Source organism: Corvus hawaiiensis, chromosome 8 (genome assembly GCF_020740725.1).
Source record: "Corvus hawaiiensis isolate bCorHaw1 chromosome 8, bCorHaw1.pri.cur, whole genome shotgun sequence".
In the NCBI taxonomy this organism is placed as follows: Eukaryota; Metazoa; Chordata; class Aves; order Passeriformes; family Corvidae; genus Corvus; species Corvus hawaiiensis.
The window spans coordinates 4,474,175-4,493,879 of record NC_063220.1 but is presented as its reverse complement, the minus strand read 5'-3'; the positions used below and the strand labels follow the sequence as shown (position 1 = coordinate 4,493,879).

General features: G+C 39.9%; 1 protein-coding gene across 1 annotated transcript; it reads left to right on the top strand.

Annotated features, from left to right (window-relative positions):
- Positions 1–87: 87 nt before the first annotated feature.
- On the top strand, positions 88–15,827 carry ACADSB (acyl-CoA dehydrogenase short/branched chain). Its single transcript, XM_048311551.1, has 11 exons — positions 88–180; positions 4,357–4,516; positions 4,787–4,887; positions 5,365–5,571; positions 6,014–6,184; positions 6,675–6,800; positions 7,185–7,277; positions 9,216–9,305; positions 10,839–10,976; positions 11,785–11,884; positions 12,568–15,827. The coding sequence occupies exons 1-11, from the start codon at positions 139–141 to the stop codon at positions 12,636–12,638; spliced, it is 1,299 nt and encodes a 432-aa protein (XP_048167508.1). The 5' UTR covers positions 88–138; the 3' UTR covers positions 12,639–15,827.
- The last annotated feature ends 3,878 nt before the right edge of the window (positions 15,828–19,705 follow it).

Below are 19,705 nucleotides of genomic sequence, written 5' to 3'. Positions count from 1 at the left end.
CGGCCCCGCCCACCGCAGTCTCGCGAGACCCGCGCGCGCCGGCGGGAGCGCAGGGGGGGTGTTGTCTCTGACGTCACGGGGGCGGTGGCTCTGACGTCACGCGGGAGGTGGCCCTGACGTCACGGGGCGGGCACGAAAATGGCGGCGGGAGCGGGAGCTTGGCTGAGGGGCTGTGCGAAGGTGACGTCTCAGGGCGGGCCAAGGGCGAGAGGAATGGGGACGAGGGAAAGCTACTCCGTGTCCTACCGAACTGCTGCAGCTCCCGAACCTGCCGGTGACGGGCGGCCTCTGGCTCCGGGGCTGGGAGCTGTCGGGGTGCGGGGCTCCAGGGGCAGCTCTGCGAGGCGTGAGGGGGGGGTTGGGAAGCCCTTTTCTCCTTCTGCCCTGTGGATTTGTGTGTGGAGGGGCGGTGTTGGGTAAGTTCTTGCAAATAAAAGTTCTTGTAAGTCTTGTGAAGTGGTTGTGATGAGGCAGCACCGTCCTGGCAGCAGAGGTGCTTCGAGGTCTCCTTTACTTATGCGTCAGGAAAGGCTCTTCCCCCAGAGGGTGCTGGGCACTGCCCAGGCTCCCCAGGGAATGGGCACGGCCCCGAGGCTGCCAGAGCTCCGGGAGCGTTTGGACAGCGCTGCCAGGGATGCCCAGGGTGGGGTTGTTGGGGTGTCTGTGCAGGGCCAGGACATGAACTGGATGATCCCTGTGGGTCCCTTTCAACTCGGAATATTCTGTGGTTTCCTAAACACACTCGTGGCACTCGAGGTGTGATCAAAACAAGCAGAGACCCTGTGTTTTTGCTGTGCATGCCTTGGCTGTGCAGGGTGAGAAGATGTGCTGGCCTGGGACCTTCTCGTGCAGCTCGTGGGTGTGTCGTGGCACTTGAATTAAATTGAAATGAAGAAAACCAACCCCAGAAATGAAGGAAAGTTTCCCATTTGGAAGCTTCTCTGCTGGGAGATAGGAGCTATGTGGAAACCAGCTAGGATGGATACAAGAGAAGGAGTCAAGGCAAGCAAAGTGAGCTGAGTAAAACATTGCTGTGGTCTTTTTCTGTTTATGTCTTAACACAGTCTTAATGCAGGCCCAGCATTGAAATCTTGTTTTAGATAGTAAAATAAAAGAAGGAAGCTAAGAGAACTGATCTTTTAAAGAGCTGAGGTGGAGGTAGGAATTGAGATAAACAGAAAAAAATCAATGTTACCAGCAACCAGTTCTCAAATGCATGTGTTCAGTAAGGCAAGCAGTCTGAATCCTTTAGCAGCATAAATCACTACCTGCAGAAAAAGAAGAGGAGGAAAAAAAAAGGCAGGGAAGCAGCATCCAAGGATTTAAGTAATGTACATGTGCTTTAAATAACTGTCTGAAGTTAGTGATACTACATGGCTTCTAAGAATAAAAAGGTACACAATAATGTAGTGGCTTGATTATTTATTTAGTTTTTAAACCTACATGTTGAACTAAAATATGATTTCCACGCTGGTCTATTATTGCTGTGATATTACCTGTGAGTTGCTGCTCTTTGTGTGGGTGTTGCCAGCATAAATCCCATCCCTGGCATGCATCCCATTGGTTCTAAAACTTTTCAAGGTGACCTTGTTAGGAATATTCCTTTGCTCCTGCAGCACCACTTATGTCTCAAACAAGTGCTTACCAAGCCATGGTTGATAAATGTCTGAACCTTTGTTTCTCCTGCTGTGGTAGGACACCATTCCCGGCCATTCTAATGCGGGTTGGCTGCAGGAAAAGCGATGGGAAGGAGGGAAAGCCTGGGTTGGTTTCAGGAGAGATGATCCCAGATTGCTGTGAATGTGGTGAGGCCCTGGCACAGGCTGTCCAGAGAATCAATCTCTGGCCACCCCATCCCTGGAAGTGTCCAAAGCCAGGTTGGACAGGGCTTGGAGCAACCTGGAATAGTGGAAGGTGTCACTTCAGGGGGTAGCACTGGATGAGCTTTTATGTCCCTTCCAACCCAAACCACTCTATAATTTTATATTTTATATTCCCAGTGATTCACCTTATTTATGCCATCATGGAGGAAAACTGCTCCTTTCTTTGTACTTGGAAATGAAGTAGTGGAAGGAGCAGGAAGTGTGTGTGGTTTGCAGGCCTGTCACTGCTCGAGAAGCAGCACGGTGTTAAATAGAAATGTGCCTGTGCATACTCAGGTTTTTCCCTCTCAGACCTTGCCAAGGACACACTGGCACAGGTGGGTGTTGGCACACCTGGGTGTCAGGTGACCCCAGCATAGCTGCGTGTTCTGCAAATAATCCTGGCCGACTGCTTCCAGAACGGGGTTGCCTTGGATTCAATCTCTACTAAACAATGTTTTCTTTATTTTTGGTAAGACCCACAGTGACTCCAGTAACTTCATCATCATTTGAAGGTGTTGCAGCTATTGTTCATCGTCCAAACGTTATAGTCGTAATTCAGCCCTGCTCACCAGTAGTTGTTTTATGTCACCAGGGGTGTTGAATGTGACTGAACACTGAATGTTCACAGCAATATTTATTTTCTCTATTACCACTTCTTACTGTTTGTTGTTGTTGGGGTTGGGTTTTTTTTATGCACGTGATTTTGTTTGTGCTAAAATCAGAGTTTCCTTATCACAGTAGACTTTTGCGTCTTGCCTCCAAGAGTTCATCGATGTGTTTTACATCAGTTCTTCAGCCAGGGACATGACAAGTGTTGAAAGCCAACATGAAAGAGGGGGAATTATTAGAAGGATCAAAGGAATTTTTACTTCCTGACCCCAGAGTTTCTGCTGTTTTTAGAGGAATGCTGCTATCACAATGTGCATTGTGGAATTGCCCTGTGTTCTGGGAGCTAAACAGGCTCCTCCTTAGGGCACAGCCAGTCTGTTGCTCACTCTGGGGTTAAGAATTAGTGCTGCCAAAAATGTGTGTTGGCAGACATGTTTTCATATACTTCATGGCACAGCTGTGTCTCTCCTGGGGGTTTCTGTCAGCAGTTGTCATAGTAAGATATTTGTGTCTCCACACTTTAGGCTGACATAGCAAAAGTGACAGAAATCTGTAGCAAAGATCAGAACTGTGGGCATCAGCCCCAGAGTGGGCTGGCTTTGGGGAGCTGGGAGAGCAGAGCCATTGTTCTGTCCTGCCTCCTTTCAGACACAGTCAAGCTCTGCTGCTTTTCAGGAATATCTTTTAGCTACTACTAGCCCATTACTTTTGGAGCCAGATCATATCGTGACAACTTCCTTTAAAATCCTAAAAATTATTCTGTGTTTGGAAAGCATATTGGCTTTTATACCAAACTTACCTTTCTAAAGCCTGCTGTGAGGTAATTAAGTCTTTGAACACAAAGTTTTTAGGTCTCCAAGGGACAAAACTGTCACATTATCTGTGTCCTGACAATCACTGTGTGTAGCTTCCTCCCAAAAGCCACTGTTCTGTTCATTTTTGTGACTTTTGCCATATATTCTTAAGATTATTCCCCACAGTCAAATGTTCACTAATGCCTCTGCTCTTTTGGTTGGATAACTAATGCTTCTTGAAATTATTGTTGTTTATTGTGGAGAAATTGGGAGCATAGGCATAAATCACTTAGTTTTAGTTCCTTCCTGTTCTTTCAAAAGAAATCAACCAAATAAAACACATTAATTATTAGTTACATAACACTATCAATATACTTACTGTAGGATTTTAACTGTATAGAAATTAAGTCACAGAAGCATTCAAATGCCAGGGCTTTGTCTACAAAATGTGTGCTTGTTCTGAAAATCATTAAGTGGTGGATAAGAATTCAGTTTGAATACAGAAATCCACAGTGCAGTTAAAAGTTAGGCCCTTTCACAGCAAAATACCAATAATCCGCATGAGGGGCTGTCCAATTGCTTTAGAAACAAAAATTGCTGGTCCCAAGAAAACCAGGGAGAAAGCTAAAGTCAGTAATTAAAGTTGACAGGCCTGTAAAAGCCATTCTCTGTGTATTTTACATTTACTCTTATCATATTTGTTAATGAAAGTATTAATTCTATTGAAATATACACTCCCCACTCTGAATATTGCAGTAGACTTGCATCATCTATGAAAAGAAATACTAACAGCAGGGTCTATTTGCTGTAAACCCCAAACTTGACTAAAATTAATGTTTTTACATACTTTGTAGAATAACATTGTATTAGTAAACTCCCAGAAAGAAAACTGTGTGATGTTAAGAGAAAAGTAATTAAAGCATATTTTCGTTTAGGACATAGGGGATGTTATATCTTAAAAGCTTTCAAATGTTGGGTATAAGTTATATTTCCTAATCATTTACTGAATAAAAGCACTGGGTAAAGTTATATGTTGCTGTCTGCATACAAATCTAACTGTTTGCATCTTCTGTATTTGTTGCCAACAGCTGAGAAGACACATACCAGCGTACTTGGCTCCTTGGAGGGTTTCTCCCCGTGTTTTTAGGTCCTCCAAATCAGAACTCAAGCCAAATCTAGCCAGTGATGGACTTGCCTGTGCTCCACTTCAGATGTTCACCGAGGAGGAAGCCATGCTGAAAGACATGGGTAGCTATTATATCTGTATTTAAAATTCAGAAATGTTTTAACTAGAAGGGATATTGTAGCTTAAAATTTTGTTTTCATTATTTATTTCTAGTCAAATGTTGAGATTGTTGGGGGAGTTGTGCTTTACGCCTTGTTTTGCTTGGGCTACTTGTCTGGGTCAAGTAGTCAGAACACATGCATAACCTGTCAGAAGCACCACATTCCTGTTATATTGATCCCAAAGGAGACTGTTGGAATACTTTCAGGTTTTCTTTCTTCTCTTTGTTACAGTGACCAAATTTGCCCAGGAACGAGTTGCACCTTTTGTACAAAAAATGGATGAGAATGCAAAAATGGAAGATTCCGTCATACAGGGACTGTTTGAACAAGGGGTCTGCACACTTTTACCTAATCTTTTATTTGGAAAGTAACATCATTTTATGAATCTCTAACTGTGCCCTGTTCAGATTTTTAGGTGAAAAGTTTGAGGGATAAATTCAAATGAACTAATGCATCGTTAAAAATTTTGGAGTTGTCAACCACAAGACAACTTTCTTTACAGCATTATCACTCTCCATCTTTTACTGTCATTTTTTTCCATCTCCCCCATACCACATACTTCATCTTATCTTTTAGTTCCTTGTCTTCCCTCCCTCACTTTTTTTTTAGTTGGTTAAGCATAATTGGATGCTGGAAAGGCCATGACTCCAAGTGTTGATGGAAAAGAGTATCAGGAGTCTTCTATGCCTTGCTGGGCAGCCATGAGGACTTACATTGCCAATATCCTCATGTTCATTCTTGGATTCAATTTTAGCCTTTCCTGCTATCAGAACCAACAGATTGATGTATTTGCACCTTTTCCATTTCAGCTGATGAGTATTGAGCTTGGGGAAGAATATGGAGGAACTGGAGCTTCATTTTTTTCAATCATATTGGTGGTAGAAGAATTGGCCAAAGTTGATCCAGCTGTGGCTCTTGTGTGTGAACTCCAAAACACTCTAACAAATAAGTTGTTTACCACCTATGGAACAGAAGAACAAAAGAGAACTTACCTGCCCAGGGTGTCTAAAGATACAGTGAGTCAAAGTCTTACTTTACTTAACTATTAAAATTATATTATGGTTTAGTAATGTTAGTGGGGTTTTTTTTCAGTGATTAATGTGTGTCTGCAGCTCTGGAAAATATGTGTGAACTTTGAAACACTGGTTAGAGCTGAGATCTGTGGTGATATAGATACATCCTGTCATCAGTAGCTGAGAGGTAAAAGTGGAAAGGCACTTATTAGTTTCATTAAAATTTAATTTACTGTGGAAAAGAACCATAAAACAGTTGACTTTGAGAGATGTGTAATTACACAGTGTTTCTATTCTTAATCTCCATAGCTGAAGCTCAGTTACTTTAATGCAATAGGTTAAAATGTTTGAATTTAAGAGACTTGTGCTGGTTTATAAGTATTTTCCTTGTAGGATTTGTTTATATTTGTGAAAATTAAATTGGCTTTTTCTCTTCCCTCGACAGCTAGGGAGTTTCTGTCTTTCGGAGGCTGGGTCTGGCAGTGATGCTTTTTCCTTGAAGACTCGAGCTGAAAAGAAAGGAGACTACTACATTATCAATGGCTCAAAGATGTGGATTAGCTTAGCAGAAGATGCAGGAGTTTTCTTTGTCATGGCAAATACAGACCCATCCTTAGTAAGTTGCTACAGCATTGTTGCATTTCAGTGACTGCTGCTGATGTATGAAACTGTGGATTTTATATTAATAATCTGATGTTAGAGGTTAATACTCTGTGCACCTTTTCCTAGCTGACTGCAAACCTTTAAAAATATTTCCCAACAAAAATTGAGAACTTGGCGAACAATTTAATAAATTCATCCAGCCAGGGAAAATAAAAATGGCAGGATCATGGTTGTTTAGGTGAAGAGCACAGCACTGGTGGTGTTCTGAGTAACAGGACTCACAGTCTTAAGTTTTTCCAACCTTTCTGACTTAGCTGACAAGTTGCTCTTGTTAAGAGGCAAAATGGAAAACTAAAAAGTATCCTATAGCAAAGTAAATCCAATAAAAAATTACATAGCTGAATATGCAAGTGTCAGGTTTGTCCCCAGTGTGGATGTAGGTAGTAGATTTTGAGTGGTATTAGTATGAAAAATGGTTTTTGATTATTTTTAACTCCCCGCAGGGATACAGGGGAATTACCTGCTTCATAGTGGATCGCAACACAGAGGGGCTTCACGTGGGGAAAAAGGAGGACAAGCTGGGAATCAGAGCATCTTCCACCTGCCCAGTAACGTTTGATAACGTGAAGGTACTGTAAGTTCAGCTGTTAAAGCATAAATTTGGGTACAACTGGAACCTGACCACACATAAGGAATGAATATTAACTAAATTCCCTGTTTTTTTCCCTTAGACACACTGATTGTTTGGCATATATTAACATTTTCCTCCCACAGAAGTCTAGAGAGGGGTTGAATTTCTTAAATTTTGATGCATTTTTTTCATCAGTTTTATAATTACATGAATCTGGGCATGTTCTAATCCGATGTCCTAGGAATCAAATATCTGGTTTATGTTTTATGCCTTCACTTATGAGGAACAATTAATAAAATATGTACACTGATTGATATGTGAACCCTGTTAGTAGTTGCAAAGCAGAATAGAACAGGAGTAATTGGGTGGTTTTATATTTTAGGTTCCTGAGACCAATATCCTGGGACAAGTTGGACAAGGATATAAGTATGCCATTGGAATGCTCAATACTGGCAGGATAGGGATTGCTGCACAGGTGGGTCATCGGGTTTATTACTGAGCACAGCCAGGATATAACTTGAGTTTGGACTGAAATGTATGGGATATTTAAAGCTGTTTAGAAAATACTTAATTAAAAGCTCAATTGCCACTAGATGTCACTGTTCCTGTAGCAAAGTTACAGTGAGGACAGGAACACCTGCCAGTGGGAAAATTCTCCCGTGGTGACATAAGCAATAGACTCAGAAAACATTAAATGGCAATTAGCTTGTCTTTGGTCGTTAACTTATTGCTACTGAGTTATGTCAACATTCCTGTCTTCCACTGTGAAAATTTATTTTATTAAAAAAACTAACTTTGGAAAATATAACACACTGAAATGCATTATACCAACTGGGATTGTGTGGGGCTGGCAAATGTAACCTAGTACTGACTGATGTTCTTCCAGCAACTTATTTTTAAAAGTCAACTTATTTTTAAAATAAATGTAATTTTCTCTATCAGAACTGTTCCATTTCATTGTTGTGTTTGAAAATTGCCCTGTATGGCATCTTAGGGGAAAATATTTACTGACCTTGGAGTTATTTCAAAATGTATTTTGCTGTAAAGTCAGTTTGAATCTCAGGTAGCTGCTGATCTCAGTGGGAATCAGGTTCAGCCCTAGAATAAAATGGCTTGTGATAAGGTTTTTTTTTTAAATTATTTTTGAAGTAATCATCGGCATGAAATTGAGACTTTCCACATGGCAGTACACTATGCTGATAATTGGGCTGTCTTTTCCATCATTTCTAAAGATTACCTGTGATTAAACTTTGTCTGATATGGCATTTAAAAAGGGCTGTGGGCCCCATTGTTCCCAGAGATATAAATAATATAGAGGCTCTGGCAGTAAAATACATGGTCTGGATTTTACTCTTAATTACTCCAAGTTACACCTTAATTAAAAGTTAAGGTCAGGTAGTTGTTATATCTTAGTTACTGCTTTCTTGACACCTTCAAATTAAGAGAAATGGACTTGACAAGAACAGCAGCTCTAAAGCCCTGTGGTATTGAGTTTAGTTTTGCAGTAGTAATAGTTTTAAAAGATAATGAAGATCTTATAAAATGTAATTGTGGCTTTGAAAACAGTTTCAGATGGTTTTAGTGCAAGGCAGCTGCATATATTGTTGGAGGTGCTGAAGCTGATGTACTTGGCTCTTTTATATGAGTTTATATAAAGAAATAACAAATCTGATAATGGGGCTGATTAACAGCAGACTGCAATATTTTCTTTTATTGTTTTCCTAGGTATCTTTTTTTTTCCTGTTGTACATCATTAAAGGTAGTTTTTCTAAGCAGCTTGATGTGACAGCTGCCTACTCTTGTCTTTGTGGAAAGACAAAATTGGTCTAAATTCTTCTACAATTGTTCTGCAGAGTTGGAAGATAGTGGAAGAAATGTTATCTCTCCTTCCACTCCACTAAGTTTCTAACTTCTGAAATAAATTGCTAATTCTGGCAGTTTGGTGTCCTCTAGAAAATGAGAAATTATTTTGATTATGAAAATAGTTTTGATTAATCATTCAGATTATTCTTCCTTTAGTAGGGTAATGTAGATCTATAGATCTTCAGTTTACAGTCATTTTCTCATGCAATTATGAGTTTTCCCAGAAACACTTAATAGTTTTGCAATTACAGTTGACCCATAAGTATTGTTCAAAAATTAGTAGTAGTGTTTTCATGTGGTAAGAAATGGGCATGTAATAGGTTTGTTCCTGAAACTTTTCTTTATTAAAACTCACCTCAATTTGTCTGATAACTGTAAAATTCTGGCTCCTAGGATTCTATGTAGAAATTTTAGCAATATCTAGGTAGGAAGAAAACAACTTTTCTCCTGAATATCAACCTGCCTGACCAGAAGATCAACTGTTACCATCTCCATTAGGTGCATTCAATTAATCAATTTTTACTGACCGTATCCTTATTTTTCCTTACAGATGTTGGGACTGGCCCAGGGCTGTTTTGACCGTACAGTTCCCTACACAAAGGAGAGAGTCCAGTTTGGGAAAAGCGTGTTTGATTTCCAGGTACTTGTTAATGGACACAAGGGATGTTTCCTCTAAGAAAGGAGCAGTGACCACAGTAATCAGAAAAATGACTATTATGATTTGCATAATCATGTCATGTCTCTCCTCCTCAATATCTGAGAAGAATTTTTCAAAAAAAATTCTGGATGAACATTCATCTGCCATGTAAAATTCATCAGTTCAGTGCTGTGTGCCTTTGCAGCTGCCACACGAATAACGCAAAACTTTAAAATATTATTGAGATATTCCTTTTGCCTGATAACTTACTGACATTCTTTGAAAATAATACACATGGAACTCCCTTCTCTTCTGATTTTAATATCCCACTGTACTGAATGTGTTCCAGTTTTTATACCCTTTCCTGAGGTGCAGAGGAAGGGCTTTTTCTGGAGACAACAGAAATGATAAAAAGATGAGGAAAACTGATTGAATTATTATTTAATTATTTAATAATTATTTAATTCAATTATTATTGAATTATTATAGGTTTCCTGTGGTATACAAAGACATTTAGTTTTCATTATAATATCTGTTTCTTACGACGAAAGAGAACTCTTTGTTGCAAAAATGATGTATAGTTTAATAAGGAAGATACATAATTGTAATTACTATAGTAATTTTCTTGTTCAAAGAAACCTACATCTCAGCTGAAGAGAAGGAACATTAGCACTACTCATAATTTATGCAAATTTTAGGAAGCACTCATAGATACCTAGGAAATGATTGGAACTACGTCTTTTGAATGGGAAATGGAATTTATAATTGCCGAATCATTTTGGTATTTTGACCTGCCTATATATTTCTGCAAATCTGAGGGAGCAGTGTTAGTGTTCTAATAAGATGAAAGATTTCATTGTGTTTTAGACTACTAAATGTTCATTTTCAATCATCATAATATTTGGGTGTTCTTAAATAAACCCATTCTTCTGTAATACCATTCAGATGTGAGCTCCATCACCTCTTTCCTTCCCCTTGAATCCATTCTTCAGTCATGTCCTCTGTACCTTTAAGCTGCTCCTAAATCTTGTCTCGTGCCTCTGGGACATGGGAAGGAGTTGTCGCCTCGCTAGTTCTCCACTTTATTCAAGGAATACTTGTTTACAAGTCTTCCTTGGTTAAGCTCATCAGGGAGCCAGACTTGTTACTGTCTCAATGAAAAGCTGCAGAATGAAAACGCAGCTCTGACTTCCTCATGTCTTTGTAATCCCGAGGAGGATGTTAAGATTGGGGTAAAATTTTCCTTTATATTCCTGGGTTTAAATAGGTAACCTTCTGTGCAGCCAGTCAGGCAAAATGAACCCCAGTGCTCCTGAATCCAAGAGAAGGGAAGGGGAGAATAGGAGTGCAGTTCCTGAAAGCACTTCAGTGGCCCAGCCTCTGTCAATAAACACAGAAGTAACATGGAATTACGTCTCACCTGGATTCCATATTTTCATTTCAGAGTGCAGGCACATTTCCATGGGGACAGAATGGTTGTTGCTGGGAATTCCAGCGGGGCTGTGGCTCTGTGTGAGTGCTGTGGTGCTGTTGCAGGGGATGCAGCACCAGATCGCCCAGGTGGCCACGCAGCTGGAGGCGGCCAGGTTGCTGACCTACAACGCGGCGCGGCTGGCGGAGACGGGCAGGCCGGCCATCAAGGAGGCCAGCATGGCCAAGTACTTCACTGCTGAGGTACCTGCATCTCCCTCACTCCAGGGCTTCATTCCACTGCTGGGAAAGCTGCTATCCAGTGTGTAATTCATAATTCGTCTTTGCTGTGGAATCTCTGGATGTACTTTCATCTTGGCTGTCACATCCCTGGAGGTGTTCGAGGCCAAGTCAGATGGGACTTGGAGCAGCCTGGTGTAGTGGAAGGTGTTCATGCCCATGGCAGGGGGGTTGGAATGAGATGAGTTTTAAGATCTACTCCAACCCAAACCATTCTGTGTTTCTCAGTCCATGCACAGAATCTAAAGTAAGTCACCAAGGAATAAGCTGCTCATGCCCCTAAATAAAATTTTTAAAACCAAACAACAACACTAAAAGAGGAAAGTGAATTAATACTTGCACTTACCTAGATAAGATTGGATTTTCTCAGAAATCTCTTTTTGTGGCATGAGAAATGACACTGTAAAGAGTTCATTTGTGACCATTTCAGCTCTGCTGGTCACATCTGTGAGTCTTAAAATGATTCAAAACTGGATGACTTCTATCCCTTTGCAATTGCTGTCTTGCATACCACTGCTGGTCTTGTGCAGAGTGCAGCATAGAAACTATTGCTGTAACAATTAGTGAACTCCTGGTGTCCTCTGATTTCGAAAAATGTAATTTTTATTCTAAAGTGGCTTACTGAAGATGAATACCAATATACCCATCCTTCTTCTCTCCTGTTCTAGTCACTTCTTTATTCCCTGTTTTGTTATTAATTAGCTACAAAGTATAAGTTTTACCACCCCTGTCCTGAAGTTGACTCCTGTAACTCTGAAAACTCTCTTCATAGGTTGCAACACTGACAACCAGTAAATGTATTGAATGGATGGGAGGTGTTGGATTCACCAAAAATTACCCGATAGAAAAGTACTATCGTGACTGCAAGATAGGTGAGTGACACTTTCTTAACAAGTATCCCTTGTAGCATTAGTGCTGTTAAAGTTTGAGGATGAAGGACTGGCTTTTTTTTCCAGGATATTTTTTCCCTGAGACTGTATCAGCACTAATTCAAAGGCTCAGATATAAAACTTTAGGTATAAATGTATGTACGTGCAAGGCTAGTTATAATATTTAATTGGATACCAATAAAATACAGACACAAACATTGTGTCCCATTCTACTAAGGAAATTTCAGTAAAAAAAAATGAAAATGCCTTCTTTGGCTTTAAGATCTGAATCTATGTGGAATTTTATTTTCAAGGCTTCCTTGTTTATCAGGATAATCCTTGGAGCCAACAGTTTAACATTTTAAACAATATTACCCTTTGGCTTTTATCGTAATAGCATTTGGAACTTCTTCATTGTTGTTGGCTATTTAAGAATTGCTTTTCAGGAAAATGTCTTTGCATTATGTGGTGCCAGCCTGAAAAGTGCTTTAATTGTTACAGATAATAAAATATGAACATTTATAATATTATATAGATAATTATAATTCGGCACTAATACTTGCATAGTAAAGCTTCATTTCATAATTGTAAAGGTTCTAACTGGACTTTTAGGATGATATTTTGGTCTCTCTTCATAAATTCACTGTGGGTTTATAGTCCACTAATTTATTCTCTTCTGATTTCAGGTACAATATATGAAGGAACTTCAAATATCCAGTTGAGCACAATTGCAAAATTCTTAGCACAGGAGTACTGAAACCATAAGAACTTTCTTGACTGTTATATGAAAATTATTTCCCTGGACACTGATTGTGAATTACCCATTTATTGTAATTACAGAAGGCATTAATGGCATCATAAATAAGAATACATCATCACAGTGAAATCATAGGGAAAACCATGAATTCCTCGTTTCAGGAGAGTGAGTAATTCACGTGTAATGGTGAATTCCACATTCAAATCCAAACTTCTTTCTTCCTGAGACACTTCCAAGCACTGGATTTACCTCCCTTAGGTCATGCCAGCAGTTCTTTTCCGCTTGGAGATTTCAAAGTGAAAACAAAGGAATACAAATCCCTGGCATGCCTGGTGGGAAGGGCTCTGTTAATCCACCTGGGAGGAAGGATTCTCCACGTGCAGCAGAGCTGGTGTGTGGAGTGGAGCTGTTGTTGGGAGGTGCTGCCTGCATGGGGTGCAAAGAGAGGGAAGTGGTGGTTTCCTCTCTCCCAGGCAGAGTGATGGAGCTGCTGTAGTTGGAGTCATTTTTATAGCAGCCCTTTATAGCAGTGTGTTCTTAAGGATATCTTTGTAATTAAGTCCTTCCAGCCCCAATTTGTACTCCTGAAAGGTGGATAATATCCACCTCCCTTTCCAGCCTTCTCAGCTCGTAAGGGTTTTAATCTAAGAGCCTATTTATAGTTCTCCTTTCATAAAAGGTTGAGTTGAAATCTTTCTGAAATGGGGTTAAAAAAGCTCTAGTAGTTCTGCAAAAGGACAGATACAAGCTGGGTAATGGGAGTGCTGTGATACTACCTCACAGTAGCCTTTCCACATTCAATGCATTTTACAAACTTTAAAGGGAGGAACTGTTAATTTGCAGCCTAGAATTCCTTGCTCCTGGAAGTTAGTGATTCTCTAGCACAGTTTTTCTCTTCTTGAGAGACAAAAAGGGCAGGGGGTTGGGAAGTATTTGCTTTTTTTATTCGTCTCTGTTTACTCTAAAATTAGACATTTTATTTACAGCAGAAACCTCTTCAGTGCTGGAGAGCTAATTAACTAATAATCAAGAGACAGGAAGCTTAATATATGAAAAATCATCCTAATTGCTGTAATTGGCAATCTGTTTCAAGTGTTTTGGGGAGGGAAGGATTGGTTTTCTGGTTTTGGCTGACTTAGAAGAATCTCATTTTTAAAGCCTGCTTTTCACTGATGATTCACTCTGAGTGGAGCTTAGAATGTCGTAGGCTGAGATTCCCAGATGATTTCCTGGCAAAACCAGGGCAAGTGACACTTAACAAGTGGGATTTGTAAAACAAGCAGTGCCTTAGACAAAGAAACAAGCACGGATGAAAAGCACTATTAAAAAGTTTTCTGACTTCAAAGGGAGGCAACTACTTTAGTGAATTAATCCCCCTATATACACACTTTGCCTGTTAATGGGCAAAGAATTATTGTGGTGATTATCCTTATGCCAGTAAAGAAGCCCCTCCCATATCAATTTGATCAAGAGCTTTGAGGTTTTCAAAAATAAATGAGTAGGAAGGTAGACTAGATGATTTCTGGAGTTTTCTTCTAGCAATGTTATTATTAATCATTATCATTATTAATACATTTCAGATTTGTTTGCAGGCTTTCAGCTGAATTGAAACAGCTGGGGAAATTTCAATTAGAATTAACACTACAAACACCACGACATTTAACTACAGTTACTCTGCTCAACACAGAGTTAATCTGAAATGATCATAACCACACTCCAAAATGCTTGAGTTAATGTTGATTAATGTGCTGAATTGTGCCAAGGTGAGGCAGCCCTTGGCTGCTGAAGTTTAACCTGCTTTGCTCACATGAGTGTCCCCAGAAAACATGGTTTGGTTCATAGTTTTTGCTGTGATCTCCTGGTTTGAGACACTCTTAGCCTGTGTCTAATCTGCAGTTTTGTGTGAGACTGAGGACTGGCAATGCTTAACTGATTCAGTGCAGTGCCAGATACAAACCCTTTGTGGAGGAAAGTGCCAAGCTCTTTGAAGGACTGGTAAGGGCTGGATATCCAGGATTATGCAAAAGGACTCTCTCTTTGTGTAGAACTGTGTCAGGTGTCTGTTTGAAAAAATAACCAGGAAAAAATGAGATTAATGTGATTCCTCACAGTCTGATCTTGGATGCCTGAGTCCAGGAAACAACGTGAACATCCTCATCAGCTATTCAACAGTAGCTGATGAGCTTTTTTTTTTCAGTAAAGTGAGGTCAAGCCTTTAACTAATGTTACAGCTGTAAATATTTCATGTTGTTGTTATGTATGCTGTATTTTGTACACAGTTTTGAAAAAAATGTGTCTATTGTATTTGTATACAAAATTCTATGGAGGAATATGTGCACAAATCAATTACAACCCCTGAGTATCTTTCCTTGTTGTTTTAAAAGGACCGGTACCTGTGTGGAGAGCCTTGGTTACTCTGGGATTCTGGAGAGAGTTAACTAAGAGACTCACAGAATGTTTGGGTTGGAAGGGACCTTAAAGCCCATCTTGCTCCACCCCCTGCCATGGGCAGGGACACCTTCCACTATCCCAGGCTGCTCCAAGCCCCATCCAGCCTGGGATTATTTCCTCCCCTCAAGCCTGATTCCATCGCTGCTCTGAACTCAGATGTTGGGGTAGGAATGAAAAGTGCTGTGCTCTTGTCCAGGAGCTGTTGAGAGCTGCCTGTGCTCCCCAGCTCCTGTTGTGGTTTGGGACAGGCATTTTTGGGTGGTCATAAATGGCCATTCTGCATTTGGCACTGTGGGCACAGGCTACAGAGCTGGTGTGGGCAGTGCTGGGAGGCTTTCTGTGCTTTTAAGCTGCTTTATATACTCAATATGTATTTTCTTAGTGACTTTTCCCTTTTTACACCCTTAGTCCATCCAGTCTGTTGTCCTGGAACAGCAGCTGCAGTATCAAATGTTGCGTGTGAGCTTCCCTGGTTAGAAGAAAAGCCCTGTATTGAGAATGTATTAAAAAGTGTCTGTATTTTATTTTTGACTTGATACAATGCTAATCTTGTGTATCAGGTCATGTTTTCTAATAACTGTAATTTAAAATTGTTACAAGATCTTCCAGGTTTTGTACCAGGAGAAAACGACTGTGTCATCTCTTGGGTTTCTCTGGTTCTGTTCTGGTTGGTAATCAAGGCAGATTTCCACAGAAATCACTACTTGGGAGATTCTCAAATACAACATTTTATATCATGTTTTCTATGCTGTTGTTCTTTCTTTCATATTTTCTTTTCCCCGTGTAAAGATTGTGTTAGAAAAGGCTTACATGAACTACAGAGTAATTGTTCTTTGGGAGCCTTTTGCTGTGTAAAGACTTTTCTAATTAACATGTTATTGCATTTCCACTTGAAAATCTCTTGGTGAGAGACACATTTCAAGTTGTTCTACCAAGCTAAGCTCGATTGGAAGCCCAGTCTGCTTTGAAAGCAGCTGTCTGACTTCCCTGAGCTGGTATTGGATACACAAAAGCTGAAGAAACGCTTTTCCTCAGCACCAAAATGTATTCAGGGTAACTAGAAATAACCAGGGTGTTCCCTAATAGCTTGTTTAATGTTCAAAGGAACATGCAGTGTACACTGTAACGTTTTTTTCTGGTGAAATATTTAGAAATATAAATCAAAAATATGTGCAGTCTCACTAGACAGTAATAGCATTTTTATATATTTTGTCTTTCAAGATCATTTGGATTTACATCTTTCTGAAATTATTCTCTCTCTCAGTAACTGTAGAGCCGCTAACACTGGAGGACTTAAACAAACTAAAAAAAAAGTCAAGTTTTTATGGATTTTTTTTTTTGGTGAGGCTAAAGAGGGGCTGTTTGCTGCCTTCAGTCAGGATCATTCAGCCCAGTCTCAAGCAATGCCCCACCCCTCAGGGAACAGAACCATTTTCTGATCATCCTTTTCATCACATCAAGTTTGCCACAAGTGTCTTGGATATTTTTGGCCTGAATTGTTTTCAAGGACATGCTGTAAGATTTTTCTATTCACTAATTTGCATCCTAAATATGCAACTTAAATGCAAATTTTTCAGTATAACCAGAGCAGGTTTAATTTGATACTGTGTTGCTGAGGTTTTCTGCCTTTGTTTAGATGGTACCCAAAGACATGATAATTACATGTTAGACTTAGCTTCTCTGGGTACTTTTAGGTTTTCTGTAGAAGAAATTTGCTAAACTGACATAAAAATGATCCAGGAATAATTTAAAAGTCTGGAAGCATAGTTAAACAGTGAAGAGCTCCCCAGAACTTGTTTGGTCAATGGAGCTGCTGAAGATAGAGTTGCTACAGAGCAAACGTGTCTCAGGGCCAAAGCTGGTGCTGTTTTAGGAAGAGACCATCAGCCATTCTGTTCCTAAGGTGGAGGATGTTGGCCCCAGCTGTTCCCGTCAGAACTGGACAAAGCCTTTTTTTCAGCTTAAGTACTTTTTGAACTTTGAAAACATTTTGTGACTCCCTGTGATGCACTAACAGATGCTGAAATGGCACAAAGGCTCTATTTCTGTTCATAGTCTTGTTTTCCTCATGTTCAGAGAAAAATTCCTTGTGTTCCACTGTTCATTTTTTACCAAACATACACTGTTATGCTCCCTTCTTAAATTCCTTATTATTCAGGTCTTCTCAATGTTTATCCAACCAGGCTTTAGAAGGAAAATAATTTTCTGGGTTTAATTACAGCAGTGCCTACATTTGGTTGATAGGGCAGGTTATTTTGACTGTTGCTTGAATAATAAAAGCTGGATTCAGCAGGATATTTGTCATAAAATACATTTGACTGCCATGCAGGATTCACAGTTTCCAAGGACCACAGGAAGGTGCAGCAATAGATCTTCCATTTCATGGTTGGAAGTATTTTAGCTCTACCGTACTTTGACTTCAGTGATCCAATTTGCAGAGATAAACAATTCTCTGGCAGTAATGCAGCTTGCCATTATTTAATAATTATTTAAAATGTGCCTTGTTACCCTTGTGTAAGAATCTGGGCTGCGGGGGAGTGGTGGTTGTGCTCTGATTCTTCAGGGGCTGACACAGCACCGGGTTAAAGCACCCGATGGTCTGGTGTCTCAGACTGTTCTAATTTAATAGCAAACCTTCTCTATCCTGCTGCTTCTATTTAGAAGTGTCCAAAAATCTTTTCTTTTTTTTTTTTTTTTTTAACTGTAAAAGCCTTCTGGCACTAAATTACATCTATTTCTTGACTGAAACATATCTGCTCTATGCTAACCTCATTATCCAGGAATGATTTCTAGAAGAGGAAGTGAAGAATAATTAAATCATTCCTAACTGAAGGAAATGCTTCGCAGAACTATGCAAATTCCAATTTGGCCAAGATGCTGTGGTTTCAGATTCTATTTCTGGGAAGGGCAGAGGGAGAAACAGTTATTTTTGGAGTCATGGGCAGCTGGGTTCTGGCTACAATTTTCTCTCTTACCTTGAGCTGAGAGTGGACTGGGACATCCTTGCGGAGGAGGGAGCACAGTTCCTGCCACCACCCTCCTCAGTACCTGTCCTGCTGTGAGTGCTGGTAGATGAAACTTGTCCCTCTTGCTGCAGGTGTCACTTGCTTTGGTTGGTGCTGGCTGAGACCCCGAATTGGGGGATTTTCCTGCCAAATTGTGCCTCAGCCCTGATCTGAAGCAGCAACTTGTCAGCAGTGGTGCCCTGCCCTTGCTGTCCACACAGGGCAAAACTATGAGGGCACAGATACTTCTCCCACTTAGCCTGGGATGCAGTGCCTGGAATAAAATCAGGGTTGTATTTTGGAGGTAAAAAATGAGCTTGCTGTGTGTGTGCTCAGCAGGAGTGCCTGGGGGAGCCCACGGGCTGGGCATGGCCCTCATGGGGCTCCACGCTCACATCTTTAGATTTTCACATTTTTCCATCTGCAAATCTCACTCGTTTGAGGCTTAAGGCAAAAAGAGGGTAAAAAAAAAACCCCTCACAACAGCTCCTTTTTTGTGGGAATGTTTGCAAATCTATTAGTGATGTGTAATTGAATTATTAATTGGGAAAAATATAATTAGAGTGCTGGAAGAACAGCTTTTCAGTGCTCCACAACTTTGGTCTTTCAAGGAATCAGATTGCTGAAATGAGTTATGCATTCAAGAAATCTAGTTAGAATTAAGAACATATGTCCTACTTTTCCAGCTTTTCCTTTAAAAGTTGCGTATTATAATAATGGAGTGTAAAGAGTAAACTTCAGTGATTTGCAAAAGGCACCAGCCTTGTGCCTTTTCCAAACTGGTTGATTTATGTGCTGTTTGCTGTTTTTGAGAACACAAAACAATTAATTCATGTGTGAAAAGAACAGTGAATTAATCCTAGAGAGCCCTGGAGCCTTTAAAGACCTGAATCATATGTTGAGCTCGTTTAAAACTTGCATAAGAAATTAATGTAGAATAAAGCCCTTTAATTTGAAAAGTGCATCTATAGTAGGTGTCCCTAGGATATCTTCTGCATCATTATTCAGAAAGGTTAAGGAGGACTTTATTTTTTCCTTTCTTTCTTTCTTTTTTTCCCCCTTATATTCAGTATGTATTTTCCAGTTTGCAGCTCAACGTGGTGCATTTCAACGTATAAAGAGGCAGAGATTTTAAAAAGAAACGGGGAGCTTTTTATTCACCTTCCACTTAATTTCCTTGCTGCCTTGCCAGTCCCAGCTTAATGAATGTAATTGCTACCTTTGATGAAAATACTATTATCAAGATCACACATTACATTGGAAAACAGTTTTTCTTTAAACACAGCTACTGCAGTCTCTAATTATGCATGTAACAAGTGGCTCCTGAACAAAAGAGCATGTTGTCTACAATTGCTAGGAATTGGAGCAAGGCAAATTTGAACAAAGAACAGATTAGATTTGCTCCATGCTCCACAAAGCCCATTCCCCTGATTAATTTCCTGCAAAAACTAAAACAATTCTCTCTTAAAAGAAACTAACCCTCATCCCCAGAATGATCCATATGCCATTTGTGTCAATCTATATGATGATAATGGCTACAGATTTAAATTATTAACTATTAGGTGTAGTAAAATAGGAAAGCTCTTTTATAAACTTACCTTTTCATATGTA

What these genes read in the sequence shown, in the direction of transcription:
- ACADSB (XM_048311551.1), top strand. Translation starts at nt 139, where the DNA reads ATGGCGGCGGGAGCGGGAGCTTGGCTGAGGGGCTGTGCGAAG. An exon ending in AAAGCGTGTTTGATTTCCAG is followed by an intron (nt 9,306 to 10,838) that starts GTACTTGTTAAT and finishes GTGCTGTTGCAG; the next exon opens with GGGATGCAGCACCAGATCGC. An exon ending in CTATCGTGACTGCAAGATAG is followed by an intron (nt 11,885 to 12,567) that starts GTGAGTGACACT and finishes TTCTGATTTCAG; the next exon opens with GTACAATATATGAAGGAACT.